At 37.5% G+C, this 25,579-nt stretch overlaps 1 protein-coding gene across 1 annotated transcript in view; it reads left to right on the top strand.

Moving 5' to 3' along the window:
• Nucleotides 1-25,579, top strand: part of PDE1C (phosphodiesterase 1C) — a 509,458-nt gene that overhangs the window by 448,146 nt on the left and 35,733 nt on the right. The window contains 3 exon segments of the mRNA XM_030308191.1: nucleotides 3,298-3,480; nucleotides 3,483-3,527; nucleotides 10,112-10,189. Of these exon segments, the coding sequence (XP_030164051.1) occupies nucleotides 3,298-3,480; nucleotides 3,483-3,527; nucleotides 10,112-10,189 (306 nt within the window).

Here is a 25,579-nt window from a genome sequence, read left to right as displayed (position 1 = left end):
ATGTTTGCTTGTTTTTGTCTACTTATTTTGAGTAGTATCACTGGGTGCTGATAGCTGATCACACTCATTTCAGTTATTCTCACAGAATTATGGAGAGATGGGAGTAGAGTAGTGAAGTGGAGAACATGGCAAAGCCACGTGCTGGAACACAGTTGCCACAGGGACAGGAGTCATATAGTAGGGCAGGCTGCCTGGGATCTGATTGTAATGTCATAAGAGCTGCCATTCATTAATTCAAACATTAATTGACCGCTGTCAGCTGTAGCTGAGCAAAAATGGATTTGTTTCTGAAATGTACCTTCTCCCAGTTTTATTTTTCCTTGCTAGATTTCCATAGAAAATTGTTCTGACTCAGTTGTCAAATAAATTTTTCTTGCTCACATATTTTATGCTCTTCTGTAGCAAACCAGAATTTAACACCTTCAGTTTTATCAGTTTGCTTTTGACTTGTGGATATTTTGAATGTTGAAAGTTTGCCACAGATCAGTGGGGGTTCTGTGAGGGGACCATAAATTATTTAACCTGCTACCTGAATGTGAGTGAATTCCCCTCCCCCTCACTTTTCCTCTCTATATAGTAAGTACAGTCATCTTTTTACTCACCTGTATGTAGTGGTTAAGGAAACCAACATTTGTCAAATGGCTAACTCTTTCAAGATAGGACTTTAGAGTTTGTATGCTTTCTGTATTTTTACACAGGTCTAGATTACAGATGGAATATGTACAAGTCAAGGTTTATTGGCAGATTGGGCAAATCATACCCATGTGTGCATTTTCACTTAGTTAACGAATACTCCATGAGCGTCTTCTATGTGTCAGGCGCTGGAATTCAGTGATGGAGGTGACATTTGACTTCTGTCTCTCGGGCACTATGCGAGGGTGAGAGGAAGTCTGGGCGAACATTCCAGGGGGCCTCCTGTGAACCCTGTAGTCCACTGAGAATGCCATTTCACTATTTTCTGCAGGGGCATCTTCTTACTCTTTAGTTGACTTTTCTGTAGAAGTCAGAAGAGATATCATACTCTATATGTGCATAATTAAGTTATTTTGTAAAGAAATCTTTCCTCGCCTTTTCATTGTAAAGTATAAATGCATCCTCTTGGGAAGTAGAATGTCAGGAAATAGTGAATGGCAAACATTTTAAAATTAAATGAGTGCTCATACAATCCTGATTGCATGTTAGAATCATCTGGAGAGCATTTAAAATATCCTATTCTTGCCCCTCTCCCTCCAGAATACGATTTAATTTGTCTGGGGTGACACCAAGGCATTGAGTTGGATAGGTGGATAGATGAATCAATGAAAAGAGTAATAAAAACTTCATAATATATTAAGGAGGACATTGAAGCCAGGCAAATCTAGGGGCGGGAGAAGCCTAATGAAGCCAGAGATCATCGACATCCACAAAATACAATACAGTTCAATGACATGTGAACCTGGATCAGATTTGGGCTTTGTGCTCTTAACCAGGTAAAACAGGGGAAACAACCACTCTGGTGACCATTAGATTAAAAACAAACTTGTCGTCTGTGAAAGCTAGCTTTTTCAGGACCAACACTAACCAAGGGAAATCAAGAGGACCCCTGATAATAATGAGGTGTAGGATATTTTTAACACATCTAGATTAAAAAATGAAATAATGTTTTCTATAATGGATGGCATAATCTGGAAAGCCTTTTGAGTCAGTTGAATGCCTAAATGGGGTGAGCCTCTACCCTCAGGGATGATTGGTCTCTGTTAGGTGTGTGTCACTTTCTGCAACCTAGTGCCACTTTATTGCCTCCAAGGCCCCCGCATGATCTCAATTCTGCATGTCCTTGGCCATTTGACCACATCATCTGTCACTAACCTCTTCTAAACTTGTGTTAGCCATACTGACTAACTCAATATCCCTTGAACATTCTATACTCATTCCTACCTCATGGCCTTGACATTTTTAAATTCCTCTATCTTATATGCCATTTCCCCTATTATGCACCAGCCAGCAATTCATGACAAAGAATCTGGTCAAATAGCACTTTCTTTACCTCCTGATGCAATGCCACCTCCCTCCTTTATGTTTATTGTGTTCCATCATATTATTTTGCTTAACCATTTTGTAAAACCCTTTCACCACCTGAAATTATCTTAGTGACTTGTTTACTTAATTATGATCTTTTCTATTTCATAATTCTACGTGCTGCTACATTCCCAGCACCTAAAATGGTGCTTGACACTATAGCTATTCAATAAACTATCAGTTGAATGAGCCAATCTATCTTTTCATGAATACTTGACCATATGTAATTATGCCATGTTTTTGATGAAACACAGAGCCAGATCCTTTCATAGTAAGCAGAATTGGAAATACAGCTGACATCCTGTCACTAAGGGGAAGATACAGACCAGGATACCTGGCCAACCAAAGGCCACCTCTAATCTTGTGGACAGTTTGAAGACCTGTGTTTTGTAAGGCCTAATTATCCTCTTCATACTTTAAAAAATTTTTTTAAATGTTTATTTATTTTTGAGAGAGACAGAGACAGAATGCGGGTAGGTTAGGGGCAGAGAGAGAGGGAGACACAGAATCCGAAGCAGGCTCCGGGCTCTGAGCTGACAGCACAGAGCCTGGTGTGGGGCTTGAACTCACGAGCTGTGAGATCATAACCTGAGCTTAAGTCGGACGCTCAACCGACTGAACCACCGAGGCGCCCCATCCTCATCCTACTTTTAAATTCACGGTGACCTGAAACTGTACTGTTCTAGTGGCAATTATTTTTCCTGTCTTTCTGTTTGTAATCAGTTGTTTATGATTAAACTCCAGATCCTAAACAGATCTACATGAAACTCCAATTTTTACAGTGGCACAGGAGAGTTTTGTAATGTACCTGAGACTTGACTTCACTTCCATAAAATATGGTTTTAGTAATAATAGCTACTGCTTAAAGGTATTTGAGAATGTAAGGAAGTATTCCTTGAAAAGCACTTAGCATAATACCTGGCATAGAGGACACACTCAAGAGAAGTCACTGATGATAATATTGAAAATGCCAATTATAATCTTGATTATTATCATTATCCTTATTATTATTATTTTCTCCCTGCCCTCCCTTATAATCCACTGATTTCACAAATGACATCACCATGAACCAATTTTATTGGTTTCCTGAATATACACACTAATCTGATGTGAATTAACCAAAAATATACCCCAAAACACTCAGTGCAAAGGCTTGGCTTTGTTCAAAGAGGCAATTTCCCTAATAGTGTGACCTCTTTTTATCTTTTCTGTGCCTTTCCTAACTTGCCCTGGGTACAGAGGAGAAGGCCAAGAAGGAAGCCGAGGAAAAAGCTCGCCTGGCCGCGGAGGAAGAAGCAAAGGAAATGGAAGCCAAAAGCCAGGCTGAAGAAGGCGCGGCTGGCAAAGATGAGAAAAAGACATCTGGGGAAGCTAAGAATCAAGTCAATGGAACTCGCACAAACAAAAGCGACAACCCTCGTGGGAAAATTCCAAAGCTGAGAAGTCCTCAGGAGAAAAACAACAGAATGGTGAGTACAGTTTCACCGGTGAAAGGCTCTTTTCGGGCTGCTGACGACGTGATGAATGGAAACTGGCCAACAACCACACCCGTGAGGACGGCTCTCAGGACAGGGCTTCTGTGGTCTTCCAGCTGCTGCTGATCACACCTCACTGGGCTGTGGACCCCATTAGGATCCCATCAAAAGCAGCCAGAGCCTGCTTGAGCCATTCTCTCTGGGGCGATTTATACCTTCCAGGCCTTTCCCAGCTGTTCTGGAGACTCTGGCCAGTGCCTGCCTATCCACTGGGGAAATACCTGTTAACAATCCCAGCACGTTCCTGAGGGCTTATTGCCCAGATGGGTGGACTGGAAAATCAGTCTTCCATATGTACTATCCCTTTAGTAGGCAGGGCTGGGGCCCTGGTCTATCTAGGGTCTGTTCCTATAGTATGTGTCTGGCCATCTGTAGGTGAATAAGTATATACATTAGGGTGACCACCTTGCCTGGGACTGAGGGGCTTCCTGCATGCAGAGCTTTAGGTTTAAAATTTTTTTTAGTGCTTATTTTTGAGAGAGAGAGAGAGAGAGAGAGAGACAGCGAGCATGAATCAGGGAGGGGCAGAGAGAGGGAGACACAGAATCCAAAGCAGGCTCCAGGCTCTGAGCTGTCAGCACAGAGCCTGACATGGGGCTCGAACTCGAGAACCACAAGATCATGACCTGAGCTGAAGTCAGATGCTCAACAGACTGGGCCACCCAGGTGCCCCAGAACTTTAGGTTTTAAGACCAGAAAAGTACCAGGATGATCTGGATGATTGTACTTACTGTTGATGATTTCTTAATATTTAAGGCAACAGATATTTATTGGTTAATAACTATGTGCGAAGCACTGTGCTTGGCACTGAGAATTTAGAAATGGAAAAGACATAGGAAGTCCCCAATCTCATAGGGGTATGAACATCCTCCGAAGTGATTCCGAGCTAGTAACAGTAGTAGCATGGCTGATAAAATGCCCAAGGATCATGTCAAAAAAGAGACATTAGCTTTGTTGCATCTGGGGATTGTGGAATGGAGAAATGTCACAGAAAACTTCAGGAGGTGGTGATGCCTGAGCTTTGCTTTAAATGCTGAAGTTTGCTGGTCAGATGGGAGACTGGGACTTCTTAGACAGAGGGAGCAAGATGAGCTAAGGCACAAGGGCATGGTGTTGGTTACCTCTTCAGGGAAGAGCAGGAAGTTCAGAGTCTCTGGAGCTGTCAAATGCCAGGTTGTGGCAAGGTAGTTTTGCAGTCAGACAGACCTGGATTCAAGTTACAGCTGTGCCTCTCACTTCTAAGTGGCCATGGCCAGGTTACTTAACCTTCTCCTGTCTCTGTAAAATGTGTGTAATAATATCTGCTCACAGCAAGGACCACTTGTGAGCTTCCAGTAATGATAATGATAGCAAAAAAACCATTACAGCAATAGAACAAACTAGGATTTATTGACTATAACACCAAATGCTGTTTTTTTTTTAATGTTTATTATTTTTGAGAGAGAGAAAGAGAGAGACAGAGAGTATGCATGTGCATGAGAAGGGGAGGTGCAGAGAAAGAGAGACATAGAATCTGAAGCAAGGCCTCAGGCTCTGAGCTGTCAGCACAGAACCCAACACGGGGCTTGAACCCACAAACCACGGAATTATGACCTGAGCCAAAGTCAGACACTTCACCGACCTAAGCCACCCAGTGCGCCTACATCAGATGCTGTGTTTAAGTCCTCCTCTTTATGTATGTATTCTCTTACCTGCTTCGTTAGGGCCATACTACAGCTATTATGTATGCTACCTAGCCTGAGTAAATGAGAAATATATAGAAGGTGCTTAGCACGACACTCTCCAGTTATTTTTATAATGAACATATATAACATGTAGAATCAGAAAACAGTATTTTAATACCTATGATAATGATGATAGCTCATATCATGTTTCAAGAATTTTACATAAATTCCCTCAGGTAACCTCATGATCACCATAGGAGGTAGAGAAGGCCTTTATCCACTTGTCCAGACCCTCAGCAGCCTGGTTCTAGAGACTGCTCATAGCTCATTTGTTTTGTATTCAGGTGCATCATGGTCCAGAAAATATGTTCAGCTTTATAAGAATTTATGATATACCTGTTGGAGTTTTAGAGGGCAGTGCGAAAGACCCATCTCATCCACTCCTGAGGTCAGAACCAACTAAGAGAGAGATACCAGAATCAAAAAGCCCATGATCAAAATATTAGCTCTACTGCAACTAGAATTGAATTGGAAAATGTGACCTTGGTCTGCTGAGCACATGGGCTACTTCACGCATCTGCCCTGAGCTGAGCTTAGCCAACCAGACACTGGCAGTGCAGGTGGGACTAGGACCACCACCCCTGCCTCCCGCCACCACCCCAGCATCCTAGCACCCCAGCAGGCTGCTTCTGGAGTGGCTGAAAAGGTGTATGTTTTGTGGAAAACAACATCTCAAAGGGAGTTGGGAACCAGAGAAATGGGTGGCTGGGCTGAGCTTTGCATTCTCAAACTCCTCCTTCTAGATGAGTCTCTCCTTCCCAAAGGAGGAATATGTAAGGGCTCCTGAGAGAGACAAGATCTATTCTTCCCTATTTGTTTGTCTTTTAGGAAAGTGGGTAAAAAAAATGGCTTTGCCTTAATAAACATAGTCATTGTAATATCTCTAACATTTAATGAATGCTTACATCTGCCAGACATTGGCATGAGATTTTATCTACATTTAAAATGCTAACAACTCTGGAGGTACATACCTCGTTCCCATTTTACAGATGAGGAAACTGAAACTCAGAGAGGTTAAATCACTTTCTTAAGGTCAAGAAACCACTAAGTAGAGATTTCAAGTCACATTCAGGTCTGAGTCCAAAATTTTATATTTCATAATCAGCTACAGATGAGGAAACTGAAACTCAGAGAGGTTAAATCACTTTCTTAAGGTCAAGAAACCACTAAGTAGAGATTTCAAGTCAAATTCAGGTCCGAGTCCAAATTTTATATTTCATAATCAGCATGTCCCTACTATTTGCAAGTTTTGGCACTACTGGGGAGAACAGGAAATCAGAAAAATGTCGAGGCTCGGTGGAGGTCCACAAGAAGCTTATGATCTGTTTATTCCCAGGATTGGCGCACACTTTTTCTGTAAAAGACCAGATAGTGAATAGTGTAGGCTTTGGGAGCTATGCAGTCCCTGTTACAACTGCTTAACACTCCTGTTTTAGTGCAAGCAGCTACAGCTAACATATAAACAAATAGGCATGGCCATATTCCAATAAAACTTTATTTATGAAAATTCAAGTTTCAATCCTATACAATTTTCAAACATCATTAAATATTCTTCCCTTTTTTCAACCATTTAATAATGTAAAAACTATTCTTAGTTTGTGAGCCATGTAAGACCAGGTACTGGGGCCATGTTTGGCCCATGGGCCATAGTTTACCAATCCCGGTCTGGTCAGGGAGAGAAACCAATGAACATAAACATGCCAGTCATAGAAATGGTTATGAATTTTATGAAATGGGTACAAACAAATACCCAGAGAGGGCAAAGGTGGCAGTAATTTATTTTGAAGACTGTAAGAGGGAGAGCTTTAAAGGAACAAACAGGAACCCAAGTTTTTCAGCTAGGCTGGGTTGGTTTCACAACTGTGTTTATTTCCCAAAGTAATCAACAGTCTACCATTTCCCTTAAAAATTAAGTATTAAATAAGAGATGGGAAAATAAGTCAATTTTGAGCAATAATAAGAAAGGCTAATGGTGGTTTGAGACTGTGTTACAGGAGCCTAATTAAAATGATTTATAACTGCGCAGAAAGGCTCTTTGTTTCCCTGTTTATTGAATAACAGCTCACATCAGCCATTACTCCATATACAACCCATGGGAAATTACCTAAGGGTTATGTTCAAGGAACATCATCAAACAAACATGTGTCACTTTCCCAGCACCCTTCTTTGTGGTCGCCCAAGATACTTCCAGGGTAGAACTGAAGGATTTTGGTTAAGTGGGGTTCTGGAGGTGTGGTCCTCTTCAGCAACTATGAGATCCCCTAAGCTCTGGTCTCCATCAAGGTACTTTCTCTATCAGCCTCCCCAACCCTGACTGAGGAGAAGGCAGGCTGCCACAAGCTGCTGGCTAGAATCCAGCAAATTGAACCCCTGCTGCTGACTTCTGGAAGACATCCTGGTCTTTTGCTGCAGCTGTACCTAAATCTCCAGTCCAGGGAAACCCTGAAGGCATAAAGCATTGTGCATTAGGGGTGTGAAGGCTCATTTGGGAAAGGAAGATCATTTTTCTGCAGGGAATTCATTTGACCACAGGGCTTAAGATCCTTGAATCTATCTGTGGCATCCTTAAACAGGAAGAAGCCAGTATTTGAACTGTTTCATGGGACCTCCAAAGGAATCCTCTCTTTGGCCATTAATGGTGGTAAAGGGTGGTGACCATTCCTTCACTTGAACTCCTCCTGCTTACACTGTGGCTAGAGTTGACCTTTTTCCTCAATCCCTTCAGCCAATTCATCCCATTCAGAATTAAGAGGAAACTTGGAGAATTACTGACTCCCAACTTAACTTAGGATTTGTCGAATTTCATTGAAAATACATTGTTAATGTATCACAACCCAAAATGGTCTTGAGTTTTCCTTATATAATCATTTCTTTATAAATCTGTAGACCAAAGGCATTTAGAAATGGCAACAGTGACAGAAGCCCGAAATCAGAAAGTTAAGCTTCATAGGTAAGTTGCAAGATACAGTAGTTGAGAGCTGAGCCTCTAGAATCAGACCCATCTATGTATACTGTAGTAAATTACTTTATCCGTGCCTTAGGTTCCAGAGCCATAAAATGGAGATGACAATATGAGTTTCATGTCAATTCTTCACAAGTCGGTTTAAACAAAATCACTTTGTAGAAAGATCAATTGGCCATTTATGCAAAAACTATTAGTCGAATGGCTTAAACCAGAGCCACGGTAGCCAACAGGAGCAGTCGTGCTGCCAGAAGGAGACACATATGCAAGGTTATGGGCATACACAGTGCACTGTGTTCAACAAAGCTGGACCAACCAGTATATGAACAGAGTGGCTGCAGGGAAGTTAGAAGAAAACTCAGACTTGGAAAACCTCTTCAAGCATTTGATGAGTTTGTTATTCTGCAGATTGATCCTTTAGTGAATTAATCTTTGATGAATTTATCTACTTTCAATAGTAGTACCTTCATAATGGGGTTGTTACAAGAATTTAATGAAATGATGCATGCAAAGCATTTAGCACACTGCCTGGCACAAAGAAAGCAAAAAGAGATAGGACCCTGCTCACTTCTTCCTGGTTGTAATTATTCTTAGGGTCTTTTCCCTTCAATAGTACCAGTATTTTAGTTGTCATCTGTTCTGGGTTTTATGCAGGCTACAACAGAAAGATGCCATCAGTAAGACTGTAAGAAAAAATTCCGAAACTTGAGAATAAGGCTGGGGGAAAGGGTGCCATGTCCTTTCAATGTCACACTGGCATACTGTTGAACACACATGCCCAGGGATTAATTATCTTAGACAGGGGTCAGCAGATTTTTTTTGCGTAGACCCAGCCAGTAACTATTCCTGGTTTTGCGTGTCTCTCTTGCAACCATACAGCTCCTACCACTATAGCATGAAAGCAGCCACAGACAATATATAAATGACTGTTTCCAAAAAAACCTTTCTTTCCAGATTGGCCCATGAGCTATCGTTTGATGACCCTGGCTGTGGGAGAACATGACTATGTCTAACTTCGTCATTTACTATTTGACTCAAGCCTAGGTGCTATGAAGTTATATGCTAACTTACAGATTTTTGACTGTTAGAGGAGATAACCCCCCGAAGGTTTTGATTTTATTGTACGACATAACCAGTTTTATTTCCAACACAACCGTCTTATTTTAACAGTTTTATAAAATGCCTATAAATACCCATTTCCTTAAATGCCCTTGAATACCATCCTCGCTGTCTCTCTGGTTCCTTCATAAATGAATTAAGTAAGTTTTTGACACGTGTTTATTGTACATTGTTTGCGTAGTGTTTTTTAACATTTACGAATCATGTTTCAACAAGCTCATTACTTAGAATACTATTTATAGCTCTGTTTACAGTAACAATTGTCATTGAGTGATGGGCTAGATGATTTATTCAATACCTTAAATACATTTGTCCTTATATTATGTCTATAAAGTAGTTATCATTATCCCCATTTTGCAGATGAGGAAACTGAAGCATATAGAAGTTAAATAGCTATTACCTGGTATAACTTACATTTGACTTAAGTTTTTCTTCACTCCACAGCCTAATAATAAAGCTGAACTGCCTTTCTTGGAAAATAAACATTCTTGGATTAAGCAACATTGTTTAACAGGAGCTTTGTCTTAGTTTCTGTTTTGTAATCTAATTTTTGAGGCCTGATATATGGCTATAAAAGATATTTACATTCAGGCGTGTACCCCCTCGTGACTAAACTTATGCACTTCTTTTTCCTCTACTTACCTTGACAAGTTTAAGGATATTTATAACTTCCCTTTTAGCTATATACTGTTTGTCGTGTTTATTACTTTCAGGTGACTTGAAAGATGGTAAAAATAAGACCGACAGGAAGGATCAATCCAATGTCGGAAATGATTCAAAGAAAACAGATGGTAAGAACATAATTTCCATTATACTTTTCCATAAAGTGTGCAATTTAATGCAATTTGTTAGAATTACACCTAAAATTGAAATCATGGTTGTTAATATATTCTTATATTATACCCTAAAAAAACCACTTCACTACATTAACGAGTAGTCTATCCCTTTTTCGATAATTTACAGATGATTGTTTTATCTCTTCCTCCCCACCATTCTTTCTTCATCATAAATACATTCTCTACTCTCGCTTTATCACTTGCCATTTTTTTCATTTTAACTTTAAAGTTGACTGTGGACTTGATGATTAGAATGGAATACAAGTCTTTGCGAATTGTGCAGCCTAAATGGGAAATGTTCCATGTTTTCAGTGTTCATATTTTTTCTTTTAATGAGGAATTACTAGTTTCAGTAAAAACAGATACCTGTTCAGCGTTATCACTATGTTGGGAAACCCACCTATTGGAGAACATACAGAGTGTAGAAAGCAGTTTGGTCAGCGAGAATAAGTCTTAAAGGCAAGCTTAGGTTGGCAATCTCAACCAAACAGATTAGAATGAAGCTACCTTGTGATATGCTCCATGGATGCTGCTCTTACTTTTCACAAAGAGCATTCTACTCTTTCCAAAACCTGGAAGTTCACATTATATTATCCTTCAGACTTTGTATTGTCCTACTGAGAAAACTGTTCTTGCCTTATATAGAAATCTACTATTTCAGTTGTGACATGGGCTTATTCCTCGTGGCTCCTTCGTACATGTACATGGTTTGTTAGAGTCCCAGACTCTCTTTGATTCACACTTGCCTGCACCAAATGCTACCTTGGTTCTAATGTCATTGAAGAACAAATACGGGTATTGAGACTGAGAAATAAGAAGAAATTTGAACACAACTCCTCACATATCTATTAAAAAGGAAGCAACCTCTAGCTTTTGTCTCTAAATCACTGTGACAGGCTTTCTTTACTCATATGTGTGAAATCAGTTCTCAAGTCTTTTCTTTTAAGTTCATTCAATAATTCACTCCAGGTGTCTTATCACATAATACCTAGGGAACACCCATGTGCAGTTTTTCACCAGATTGTTTATGCAAATGGAAACCATGTACCTAATAAAAATACCCTCCTTGAAGATTGTGACTAAGACATGAATTACACGGAGACAAAACAGAATTCAAAATGACTGTCTCTTAGTCAGACTCTGTTATGGGTAAAGTTTGTTGCCACATATCGTTAAACCCAAGTCAAGGTAACACAAGCCAGAAAGTGTGCAGTGGAGAATGGTGTTAGATATTAAGCCAGCACCTGGACACCAGGCCCATCCTGCATCCAGTGACTAGCCCATATGAACTCCTATAGCGTAAAACTGAAGAATAAACTAAGTCCCAAATCTTTCACATCAGGTCTTGTTGCATTTTTATATTGTGCTAAAATATCTGCTATGACGTTGTCATGCGGGCATTGTGAATTAAATTTTATTACCTGCAATAAGCCCTTCTGTTTTACCTGTGTCCTTTATAACTGAATTGTCCCCAAGTATTTAAAATAATTAAACAGCTTTTTTAAAAGGAGGGTATGGGGGGAGGCACCTGGGTGGCTCAGTCAGTTGAGCATCCGACCTCAGCTCAGGTCATGATCTCGTGGTCTGTGAGTTCGAGCCCTGCGTCGGGCTCTGTGCTGACAGCTCAGAGCCTGGAGCCTGCTTCGGATTCTGGGTCTCCCTCTCTGTCTCTCCCCCACTCATGCTCTGTCTCTCCCTCTGTCAAAAATAAATAAACATTAAAAAAATTTTTTTGAAAAAGGAGGGTATGGGAAGGAGTGAATAGACACTATGTTCTATTGAACAAATAAATGTAAAACTTGATTTTTTAATGGATGGAATTCTTGAGCCCATAGCCCTAATTCAGTGAATAGGGTGAAGTAAGTAGAGAAGAGACATTTTCTGATATCTACCCCTTTTTCCCTCTATAACTCTTAACTTTCCACTGCTTCACATGGAGTCAGGTGTGTATACAAACTTGGACGTGAACAACTTTGTATTTTAATTTCATTGATGTGCTAGCATGACATCAGTCATTATCACTGCTTTGGTATCATAAGAACATAGATCATTGGGTTTCAGTTACTTGTGCTATCTTAGCCAAAAATCTTTACCAGGACTAAAGCTCTTCTTGGTGGCATGAGTGGAAAAGAAATTGATTGGTCTCATTATCTCTTCCTCTTTGCTCATCAAAACTCTCTACTTTAGATTTTTTTTAAATGATAGGTAGATCAGTGGGTACATTGGCTTTTAAAAACTAGCGTACATTTTGAACATTTCTTTTTAATAGATCCTATTACATTTGATGACCAGAGGGAGTCAATTTAACTATTTTTAATGCCCCTACCCCTCATATAACCCCTGGGAACCGGTGGTGACAGCTCTAATTGTTGAGAAGAAGTATCCAAGCACAATTCAGTGCCCAGTATGATCAAACCCACTGTGGTTTGAAGTTTCAACATTGTACGCATTCAGAAAGAAACCTGATGAAAACTGGACCACAGTTGGTTAATCCCAAACGCTTTGAGCTGAGGCACACACAGAAGGAAGGGGTGTGTGCTGAAAGAGTAAATTACATCCTGGCACAGTGAACACATTGCAGTTGTACATTATCTCTGTCAGGCTGCTGAGGTACTATTTAGAATCCTGCAGCACTAATTTTCAAACTGACTTCAAAGAATGAATGTTCTTTGAAAATACCTTGTTTACCCTAAGGGAGAAATGTGCTAACATAAAAAGATCTGGGCCTCTGAGCCAAGATTCTCTCAGGGCCTAAACTTTACAGGGTCACTAGAAGAGTAGGATGCAAATGAATGAATGATTTTCAGTGTGTTTTTAGTCATGTTTGAAACGGCATAGCCTCTTGGGCCTGCCATAATTTTTTATAGTTGCCCAGAAATATGAACTTGCCCTTAACTTTGTCTGATTACATTAACAGAGATATAAGAGATAGCTACCATTTGTGTCTCTCAAAAGATTGATTATAATTGGGCCCTACAGGGTTATTTGCCAAATTCCAGAAAAGGAGTTCAGCAGGAATTTCTCCTTCATTAAATGTTCTAGAAATTGGAATGTTTAAAGGTGTTCATGAAATTTAAAAATCAGTTGTGTAGAGTGAGAAGTGTGGACAAAGACTATCTATGGACCTCTGCTTCTGCCAAAGAGGACTAATAAGAATTAGATTTACCCTTTCACCTGAAATAATAATAATAATAATAATAATAATAATAATAATAATAAAAGACAACTTCTGTGGAAGAATATGTTTTCAAGACACTGGACATCAAGAAATGAAGAACAGTGATCTCCAAGAAATAGGAAACAAATGAAATAAACCTATGATTGTTCCAACTTTCTCCTGAGAGGGTTTCCAGGCAGAATAAGGAGGGGGAACCCTGGCAGATGTGATGGATTCCTTGAGTTGAAGAGTTGAATAAAGGATCCAGGGAGAGCCATGGTGGCTAAAGTTAACAAGATAAAGTACCAGAGAGGAGAGAGCTGTAGAGATATAGAGCTCCAGAGATCTAAACAGTATACATCAAGGTACTGATTAACCAATAAAGATAGGAAGGTACCTGAGATCAAGAAAGAACCATTCAACTTAAGGATTAAAGGGAATGGTCCTGATGTTCATACTTCATATAATGCAGGAAAAGTGCCCATTCCCACTAGCCAGCCTTGAATATCTCATAATTTAAAGGGATTTGAGTAGAATACTCCTAATTGTCTTGTTTTATTAGTAGGGGAGTAATTAGCTGTAGGCTAAATGATGATTTGGTCTCACCTAACAAGCCTTGAAAATAAGACATAAAAGAATCAAAGTGTTTTCAAATTACTGCATCCCAGAGTAAAGTTTATGGATATATATAGGAATATAAAAATATATAGTACCCAAAAGGTAAAATCCACAATGTCCAATATCCAATAAAAAATTATTAGACATGCAAAGAAGCAAGAAAATATGAGAGAGACAGAAACAATTGGAACCAACCCAGAACTGAAACAAGTTACAATAGAAGACAAGAACATTAAAGCTGTTCTTATAACTATAGCCCATATGTATGGAAGTTGACTAGAGACATGGGAGATATAAAGAAGGCAAAATCAAACTTCTAGAGATGAACACTACAATGCATGATGTGGAAAACACACTGGATGGTATTGGCCAAATAACATTGGATGAGATTAGTAATAAACACAATGCATGAGATTAGACATTGCAGAAGAAAAGACTAGTGAAAAACTATACAAAATGAGACAGTAAAAAAATTGTAAAGAGCATCAGTGAATTGTAGGACATCTTCAACAGCCTAATATATGTGTAACTGGAGTCCCTAACATAAAGAATAGAGAAAGGAGGGAAGAAAAATATTTGGTGAAGTAATGGCCAAAATTTTGCCAAATGATGAAACTATAAATCCACAGACTCAAGAAGCTTGGTAAAGCCCAAGCACAAAAAAAAATATGAAGAAAATTACACCAAAACATGTCATAATCAAATTATTCAAAAGCAGTAATGAAGAGAAAATTAAAAAAAAAAAAAAACAGGTAGCGGAATAAAAAACTCATGTACAATTGAACAACGGTAAGAATAACTATAGATTTCTTATCAGAAACAATGCAAGTGAGAAGACAGTGGAGCAATGTCTTTAACATGCTGACAGAAACAAAGAATTCAACTAAGAATTCTAAAACCAGCAAAAATACCTTTCATGTATAAAAGCTGAAAGAATTCACCAGTAGACCCACACTATAAGAAATGTTAATGAGAGGCAGTAGGATAACTATGTCAGTTACAAATATGAGCCTGAACAAAAGAATGAGGCACACAAAAAATGGTAACTAGACGGATAAATATACAAGATTTTTTCATATCATTTCAAGCTCTTAAAGATCGTTGACTATTTGAACAAAATAATCAAAATAATAATAACACCTTTGATATATAACATATACAAATGAAATGTATGACAACAATAGCATAAAAAGCTGGGAAGGGAGAAATGGAAGTATACTATTGTGAAGTTCTAATATACATAAAGTGATGTAATATCATTTGAAGGTAGATTGAGATAATTAAAAGATATACTATAAACTGTAAAGCAGTTAAAATAACAAAACAAAGACATATAGATAGTAAGCCAACAAAAGAGATAAAATGGAATCATAAAAATATTTAATCCAGGAGAAGGTAAAAAAAAAAAAACTGTAAGAAGGGAACAAAGAACATATGAAATGAATAGAAAACAAATAGCAAGATCATAGACTTAAAACTAAGCTGATATCAGGTATGACATTAAATGTGAATGGACATTCACCCCAGTAAAAAGGCAGAGATTTTCAGATTCTAAGACCCAATTATATTCTGTCTTTATATAAAAAAGACAAAATATCCCAAAGGTAAAAGGATGGAAATTGGTATACCAAGCTAACACTAAAAAAAAAAAAAAAAAAAAAAAAAAAAAAAAAAAAAAAAAAAAAGAATGGCTGCATTAATATCTTACAAAACAGATTTTTAAAAAAAAATTATTTAAAAAAATTTTAATGTTTATTTATTTTTGAGAGAGACAGGGCATGAGTGCGGAAGGAGCAGAGAGACAGGGAGGCACAGAATCTGAAGCAGGCTCCGGGCTCTGAGCTGTCAGCACAGAGCCCAATATGGGGCTTGAACTCCTGAACCATAAGATCATGACCTGAGCTGAAGTCAGATGCTTAACTGACTGAGCCACCCAGGCACCCCCTAAAAAATTTATTTTTAAGAGAGTGCAAGCAGGAGAGGGTCAGAGAGAGGGGAGCAGAAGATCTGAAGCAGGCTCTGCACTGATATGTTGACAGAAGCAAGCCCGATGTGGGTTGTCCATTTATCAAGAGGATATTATAATCCTTTATACTTATGCACTAAAATACATAAAATGAACTGCAAAAAAATTTTAATCTATAATTTTATTTAGAGACATTACTATTCCTCTCTCAATTATTGATAGAATAAATAGATATAGAATCAGCAAGGAAAGGGAGATTTGAGCAACACTACCGACCAACTTTACCTAATTGGCATCCATAGAACACCAAACAATAGAGAATACACATTCTTTTCAAGTGAACACAGAATATTTATCAATATAGACCAGATTGTGAGTTATAAAACAAGTCCGAATGAATTGAAAAGGATCCAAGTCATGCAAAGTATGTTTACAGGTCATAGTGAAATTAAATAGGTGTATTTATGTTATTTTATTATCTTTTTTAATATTTGTGGAATATGTAATGACATAATCTATTTTTTTTATATTGGTAATTTGTTTATTTTTCTCTTTTTTCCCAGACCAGTCTGGCTAGAGGATAAGTTTTACTAATTATTGTCATTAAAATTCCCCATTGTTATTCTGTTTTTATTTCATTGATTTCTTATCTTTATTATTTTTTTCTTCTGCTTACTTTTGGGTTGTTTGCCTTATTTTCTAGTTTCTTAAGTTGGAAATTAATGTCACTGATTTGAGATCTTTTTTTTTCTGTAACGTAGGCATTAAGTGCTATAAATTTCTCTTCAAGTATCACTTTAGTATTATGCCAAAAAGTTTTACATGTTGCATTTGTATTCACATTTAGTTCTAAATACTTTATAATTTCCATTCTGATTTCTACATTTATTTAAGAGCTATTTAGATGTGTACTCTTTAGTTCCAAATACTGGGGGGTTTTCTAGAGATAGTGGAAATGTAAGTCCTCTCCAAATTGTTTACAGATTAATGCAATCCCAATTAAAGTCCTAGCAGGTTTTTGTTTGTTTGTTTGTTTGTTTGTTTGGTAGAAATTGACAAGCCAATTCTAAAATTTACATGGAAAATGCAAAACAGCCAAAGTAGACAAAGCAACTTGGAAAAAGAAGGGAAACGTTGAAGGACTAAAAAGGTAGACCTTGTTTCAAGACTTACAATAAAGCTATAGTAATTAAGGTAGCATAGTATTAGCATCAAGATAGACAAATGCGTGAATAGAATAGACTAGAGAGTCCGGAAATAGATCCACATGTATATGGACAACTTATTATTTCTCCATGGAGAAAGGTAGTCATTAACAAATGGTGATGGAACAATTATATATTCATATGCAAAGTAATTATCTCCTATATTTCACATCATATGCAAACATTAATTTAAAATAGATCATAAACCCAAATTTAAAATATAAAACTGTAAAACTTATGGTTAAAAAAACAGGAGAAACTCTTTGTGATCTCAGGTTAGGCGAAGATTTCCTGGTTTGACAACAAAAGTACAAACCATAAAAGAACAAATTGATAAATTATACTTTATCAAAATTAAAAACTTCTGCTCTTCAGAAGCCTCCGTTAAGAGAATGAAAAGATGGCCCACAGACGGAGGGAGAATATTTGCAAAGCCTATATGTGTTAAAGGGAGTTGTACCAAAATATATAAAGAAACTTCAAAGTTCAATAATAAGAAAATAAATAACTTAATGAAAAACATGCAAGAGATCTAAACATTTCACAAGAAGAGATGTACATCTAACAAATAAGTACATTAGGAGATCATAGACACCAGTAGGAAATGTAAATTAAAAACCAAATTAAAAACCATATTGATAGGAAACAAACAAAACTTGTATGTCGGGAGATGGTTTTACACTTGTATATTATATTCACCTAATAATTTCTTAGCTCTCTACTTCACTTTGCCGGTCAGGACACAACTTTGTCAGCTCATTGCCTTATAGCCATATTCTTTGCATATTTCTTAGGTTGTTCATATTCTCTTTATGATCTCAGTGCAGAAAATATAGAAGGCAATAGAGCCAATATTCCTGTTTGTTTTTGTAGAACTACTACTTGTGATTAAAAAGTTTGTTGTGTACATTAAAGCAATTTGCCTGTGATTTGATTCTTCACAAGTCTGGTGTCTCATGACCTTGACTTGCTGCTGGGCTCACAAGAGTCAACTGAAGAAATGCATGTGTTTTTCCTGTTTTCTATCTAGCTGATCCTATCAAAGTAGTTCGGAAGTGGGTAAATAAATGGAACGCATGACTTTGACTTTGTTAGTTGTGTTTTGTTCTATTATAATAGAGGCACCAAATTATTAATAAATCAGAGGAAGGCTAGACTCTGAACCTATACACTTGAGTTGTACTTGATGTTCTTATCTTTTAGCTAAAATTGGAATTTTTTTGTTAGTTGCCTTAAGGATGGGATGTGCTTTGCAGTGGAGTTGGTAGTGAGAGATAGATGGGGCCTGTACAGGCCTGGAGGTGTGCCCTTCTCTGTAAATCTAGGGAGGAAACAGACAAACAGCAGGGTGCATGGAGAACTGAGACACATGTCTGTCTTTACAACAGGGATAGTTTTTGACTTAAGTTCATATTAAGAAATTTGAGAAGCAAAAACGCACTGGCACATATATCATTATTCAGGAGGCATGCATTTGTTGAGGCCAGTTTTAGAATCTGCATAGATACCTGGACCTCAGTATTCTCATCTCAGGGAATCATGCTCACTTCATTCTTTGTTCAAATATTTTTTCCCACACTACTCAGGACAGTGGTTGTTAGGTTGTCTTTATAACCCAGAATAAAGAAACTGTAGCTTGTGGTCAGTGCCTCATTTTATTGCCTCATTGTTCCCATCTATGCTTTTCTTCTCACAGGGCATCTTATTATCACTTGTAGCTGATGCTGGCTGTGCCTTGGCCCATGCAGAGCTTTAGAAACAATTGAACACATTTACTTATCTTCAGTACACTCATATTTGAATCAATCCCATATATGCTAGCCATGGGGGACTTTACAAGCATTTGTATTCATTTAATATTTCCCTCAATTTTTGACAGATTGGTTTGTTTCTAAGCAGCTTGTTAATATAATTTTATTCAGAATTCTAATGGGTTCACAACTCTTGGAGGGCAGTGGTCTTAATGGCCATCTTAATTCAACTTCTCTATCCCAATTTGTATTGCAGAAGCTACAAATAAGACAATTGAGTAATAGAAGAGACTATGGAATCTTGAAAATTCTTGACATAGAATTCTTGAAGTGAAATCTGCTTTCTGGATTTTCATTAATTTTGTTCTCTATGTAAGAGCTATCTTTTTTTTTTTTTTTTTTGAAGTTCTTATTTAACGCTGACAGAGAAAAAGAAGAGTCAGCTGCAGTGGGGCAGAGAGAGAGTAAGAGAGAATCCCAAGCAGGCTCCACACTGCTAGTGTGGAGCCCATTGTAGGGCTTGAACTTACGAACTGCAAGATCATGACCTGAGTTGAAATTTAGAGTCAGATGCTTAACACAAGAAGCACAGGAGTACTTCATGATCTGAGCATACCTCTTGATATGTGTAAAATATATATATATATATATATATATATATATATATGCCACATTTTCTTTCTCCATTCGTCTAATATTGAGGAAACTTCTTTGTTTTTAAGGCAGATGTCTCTTTTTCTTTCTCATGGTTTATTATTCCCCACAATAGCCTACCACATTTTCATAAACTTTACACATATTCAGAGTTATGCTCAGACCATGAACTGTGGTGGATAAAAAAAGGCCAAGATGGTGAACAGTTCCGGTAACATTAGCTATTACCTTACCCTGTCCTTTTCTCTCACGTTCAAGATAGTGCTACCAAAACCATAAACTTGAATCCTTTCTAATTTGCTTTAAAAACAAAACCTGTAGAACTGCAGTATTTAACTGCTTTTAGGAATGAATGATTTGCAGTACATCTTGCTATTGATCATGCCACTGAGGTCAACTGCTGCTGCCTTAAGGTAGTTTCTACAAATAGTTAATCCCATCCTTTGGGTTTTTTTTTTTTTTTTTTTTACTTTTTTCCTTCTCAGAGGATAACATTTTTTTTTCTTAGTTCTGGGAAGAGACTGCACTGTAGCCTTTTATGTATTGACAAAAAGTAGGCCTGTTTCTTTAATAAAGAAATTTCCTTCAATGTGAAAATACAGCATCCTTGTGAGTTATTTTCCATAAGTGTACAGGGACCAAACATCTGGAGTGCCCTGGGTCCCAGTCAAGATAAGTCATCATAACAACACATGTTCTGATTAATATCCCATTTCCCTTAGCCATTTGTCCATGAAAACTCCTGTGACCCATTTACGTAACAAATTTACGTGTATGTATTAACATGTGGAGCATGAATAATAAGTAAGTGGTATGGTTTAGCAAGAAGGGCCGTGAAATATTTGTTTTTCAAAACATTTTACATTCTTATTTTCTCAAGTAGTGTGATAACCCAAGTGTCTAGACGCTGCACTCCAATGTCCCTGTCAAAGGAAAACTACAGAAAGTTGGTAAATGGAGGAGAGAATTGCAATATTATTTTTTAGATGCCTGTTATTCTCACACATCTGGATAAAATCTCACTAGTTAGATTTAAAGGGTTTTGTTGATTAGACATTTTTTTTTGAGAGAGAGGGCACAAGTGAGTGACGGGCAAAGAGGAAGAGTGAGAGAATCACATGAGGGGCAGAGAAGAAAAGAGAGAGGAGAGAGAGAGGTGGGGCTCACCCAATATAGGGCTTGAACTCACGAACCATGAGATGATGACCTGAGCTGAAGTCCAGTGCTTAACCCACTAAGCCACCCAGGCACCCCTTGTTGTTTAAACATTTTGGTTGATATGCTTAAGTGTTATTTTCATGTTAATTTCAGAAGCTGTGCTGTAGGTTGACCCAACAAGAGTTACCGTGAGTTAAGCAATGCTGAAACCCAAAATAATTGTTTTTTGGATGGATTTTGGTGAAAATTATTAACCAATCCAGGATATGTGGGTAGGAAGTGGCCAAATGGGGTGGGCTTCAAAAATGTATCTGCTCCTTTTCGCTATAGACTTACACTCTTGAGAACATGGAAATACAAAGCCTTTTACTTACACATGGTCCTAGGATCAATGAATCACAGTGAATCAGAACAGTTAGCTCTTTTGGTTACACACATCTATTTCAAACCAATGTATTTTTATATACTTTTGGGTTTAGTGAATATCTTTATGCTTTTTAAGGAGCAGTGTATAATAGATATCCTCATGGTAGATTATAAAAGAACAGGTGACATGCTACTACTCCTATACATTTTTGTGTTTTTAAAATTCACATTTGTAGTATCAAAACAGCAAGTGAAATATATATATGTATATACATATAAGATACATAAACTTTTGTAAATATATGTATATATAGTATATGTATGTTGTGTATATATGCGATATTATCTAAATATTGTGATGTAAAATTGGTGGGTTTAAAATAAGTTGTGTTATACTAAAGAAAACTTCTTTTTTTTATTTTTTTTTTTTAAATTTTTTTTTTTTTTCAACGTTTATTTATTTTTGGGACAGAGAGAGACAGAGCATGAACGGGGGAGGGGCAGAGAGAGAGGGAGACACAGAATCGGAAACAGGCTCCAGGCTCCGAGCCATCAGCCCAGAGCCTGACGTGGGGCTCGAACTCACGGACCGCGAGATCGTGACCTGGCTGAAGTCGGACGCTTAACCGACTGCGCCACCCAGGCGCCCCTAAAGAAAACTTCTGAAGTCAATTCATGCTTTTTTTTTTTTTTTTTTACATAGCCATTTAGATTCCAGTTTCTTACCAAATAGCCACATACTAGAAATGTCAAATGAAAGTATATTATGTACTCTTTGGTAATGACAAAATTAATCTTTTTAAACAACTTTCCCCTTGGAACTACTGGTATATAAGCTTTCATCGTTTCACTCTATCTTCTAGACATTTCGTTACACTCTTAATGTACCATTGTATTTTTAAAGGAATCCATTTTGACAGAAAGGATTATAATTTTGGAACTGTGGAAAATGTAATCTTTTCCCTTAATACTGATGTTTAGGATTTAAAAATAACTTCATAGTACTCATGAAATAAATATTTATCTGTTTTCCCCCTAGAAAAATTAGATTCTGTCAGATTCTACACAGATTAGACAAACACAAGTAACAATGCATTTGTCTAAAGAAACTCTATTAACATTATAAAAATTCTTTAAATAACAGCTTCCTTTGAAATAATGCCAGGAGCTAGCAAGTGTCTACATTGTTAATGCCACTTCTTTTCTAGACGCACACATTCTAGGAGAACCATTAAAAAAGCAATATCAACCAAGTATTGAAGCTTCCTCTTTGTATTTATTCTTAACATTCTCCACAGAAGGGCACCAATCTTCAAGTGATGACATCTGTATCTTCGTAAGAATTAGCCCTTTATAATACATGCTATTTTTATCTTATATTCTGGAACCATAGTGAAAGCTTGAGAAAAAATACTTTTCTTTCACTTATTTTGAAACTTATATTCTTTTTCCTAAACTAATAAAATTGAGAAAAACATAAAACAGTCATAATGTTTCAGGTATAAAATTCCAGCCTCATTTAACTTTCTGTGAAGGACTTTCTTGGTCTCTGTGGTCAGTCTCTGGTCTCTTTTGGCTTCAAAAATAGCAGATTCAAAGACTGATCAGAAACAAAACTCTTGTGTACAGGCAACTCTACCCTCACCTGCACTAAAGAGTGGTCGGGGCTGCTGGTGCCCGACGTTTACTTACCTCTTCAGAGTGGGCCAGGCTCTGTAGCGGTTGGAGAATTGAATGTTTTCATTGTTTCCTTAGATGTTAAACTACTAAGTTCTTAATACAGAGAGTAACTGCAGTAAAATACCTTGGGCAGTGTGGTACAGAAGAGAGCGAGTTATTCACAAATTTTAAGTTTGGAAAGAAAGACCATGCTGTATGAAGTGGGAAAGAAGGCAGAAAAGTTACAGAATAAAAGTTTAATACCATCATTGTTCTCAGTTTATAGCACAGATGCCATGGATCAAAAAGAAAGAAAAAAAAATGGGCAAGTGTTAGAGCTAAGAACCACCATCTTTTGTACGTATTCTGTGTATTTAGATCAAATGAGTAAATTTTGACAGATCATCATGTAGGTATAGGCAGGGTTTCAGGAAGTTATAGTCCTATAAATTTACTTACACACTTACTCTTGTCTGTTTATCTCTCCATCCATCCATCCATCCATCCATCCATCCGTCGTCCATCCATCTACCCATCTGTCTTAGCAGGGCTATAGCATTAGTATTATATGCAGTGAAAGTAACTTAGAACAATCATACTATAATCCTATCACTTATCATTTGGGGCAAGGAGAAAGCAGGTAATATATACTTTTGGATATTTAGTGATAACCATTTAAAATAACACTTATGACCTAAAACAGTGAAATCTGTGCCTGGATAAATTCTAACAGCTGTATTTAAAATAATGTTTGTTTGTTTGTTTGTTTGTTTGTTTGGTTGGTTGGTTGGTTTTTAGCATTTCTTCATTATTAAAAAACAAAACAAAACCAGGACCCACTTATAAGCCCCACAGAAATTCTACTAGACATTTAAAATTGGGTTACGTTTTACCACACTTGTTCTTTCTGTTGCTTACTGTATCATTTTGTCATTTTTGTAGAAAGTCGACTCCATAGGGAGGCAGCTATGGTAGAGTTTCTGGAACCTGAAAATGTGGTTTGAATCCCAACTCTCTTCTCAGCCAACTCAGCTTATTTCATTAAGCTTGGATGATAGTTGAATCAGGCTGTAAAAAATCAAACCCAAGAAAAATGAAAAAGAAAACTGTTTACAGTTGTTTTTCAAGCCTGGTGCCAGATTCCTGTGAGGGCTGCCTCATAGATGATCTAGGAATAAACATTATGACAGATAAACATATTTTTAGAGTCGAACCATGTTACATCGAAATTTAAGCCTCTTCTTAAAACAATTATCTTTAAAACAAGTGGCTTCATACAGCATCTCCACTTACCTGTAGGAGGAGTAGCGTGGGAAGGGTGGAATAAACAGGACCACACTGTTTTACATTTCCAGCTCCTTTTTCTCCAAATGAAGTTGCTGAAACATTCTTTGTTATTAATTTCTGTAGAGTAAGTATGTTTCTATGAGTTCATACAGCATGTCTTCAGGATTCAGAGCCTCCATGGCTACTCTTGTGAGACATAAGAAAAGTCTTTGGTTAAGGGGTGGGTGGACGGATGCACTTACTTAGATATTTTCTTGAATCATCCCAAGTTAGGTGAAGATATTTTCCATTTCAGTTTATCAATCATTAAAAGGTGGGTGGGTTTAACTGCTCTTCATGGCCTCTAAAAAGCCAACATAGATTTGTAATCAATGGAATTCAAAGACCCTGTAACAAAAAATAATCCTTTATCTCAGTTAAATACAGAGTGGTCACTTACATCTTGTCTCCAGGACCTTATTTTCATAATACTCTGTAGTCTTACCCAATTTTAGCTTAAAATGCTTATCCAATTTTAGTTTAAATTGAAAACAAAGACACAAAACCAAACCACAACAAAGCAAATATAAGGCACTCAAATTTCAGGGGAGGAAGTGTGGAGTGAGTGAGGCGCAAGCCTGATTTCCAGACCATGTCAAAGCTGCCCACACAGCAGGTGTCCCTTCTCTGGGAGATGAGTCTACATAATGAGGCAATTTCTTCAAAGGAAATATTTTTTAAAATATTTTTTAAAATATTTAAAAAATGTTTATTATTTTGAGAGAGAGAGAGAGAGCAGGGGAGGAGTAGAGAGAAAGGGAAACAGAATCCCAAGCAGGCCGCACACTGTCAGTGCAGAGCCCAAAGTGGAGCTCAATCTCATGAACCGTGAGATCGTGACTTGAGCCAAAATCAAGAGTCAGATGCTTAACTGACAGAGCCACTCAGGCACCCCAGGAAATATACATTTTTGACATATCACACCTTGCTATTGAATAAAATATAAAATAACCGGATTTATGATTTTCTTTTTAGTTTTTACTTCATGCTATGAAAGTCCAGATTTCCAAAAAGGTGGAAAATCTTACTCATCACTATGCTTCTGCATCTATTCCATCCACCTGATGCTTATTTAATTCACTTTCAATTAAAAAATGATAATTTGTTGGGGTTCCTGGGTGGCTCAGTCGGTTAAGTGTCCAGCTCTTGATTTCAGCTCAGGTCGTGATCTCACAGTTCGTGAGTTCGAGCTTCACATTGGGCTCTGCACTGATAGTGCAGGCCTGCTTGGGATTCTTTTTCTCTCTCTCCTCCCCCCTCCCCTGATCATGCTCTCTCTCAAAATAAATAAACTTAAAAAAGAAAAAACCACAATAATTGGTTGAGCATGTGCTATATGTCAGGCATTGTACTATATGCAAAAAGAGTTACAAAGATAAATGATGTATTCTCTGCCATCAAGGAGTCTATCGTCTGGGTAGAACATCTTCTTGCAGATAGCTATGATATGAAGGACCTTACAGTAAGTGCCCTAAAAGATTCATA

Source organism: Lynx canadensis, chromosome A2 (assembly GCF_007474595.2).
Source record: "Lynx canadensis isolate LIC74 chromosome A2, mLynCan4.pri.v2, whole genome shotgun sequence".
Lineage (NCBI taxonomy): Eukaryota > Metazoa > Chordata > Mammalia > Carnivora > Felidae > Lynx > Lynx canadensis.
This window is presented reverse-complemented; position numbering and strand designations above follow the sequence as displayed.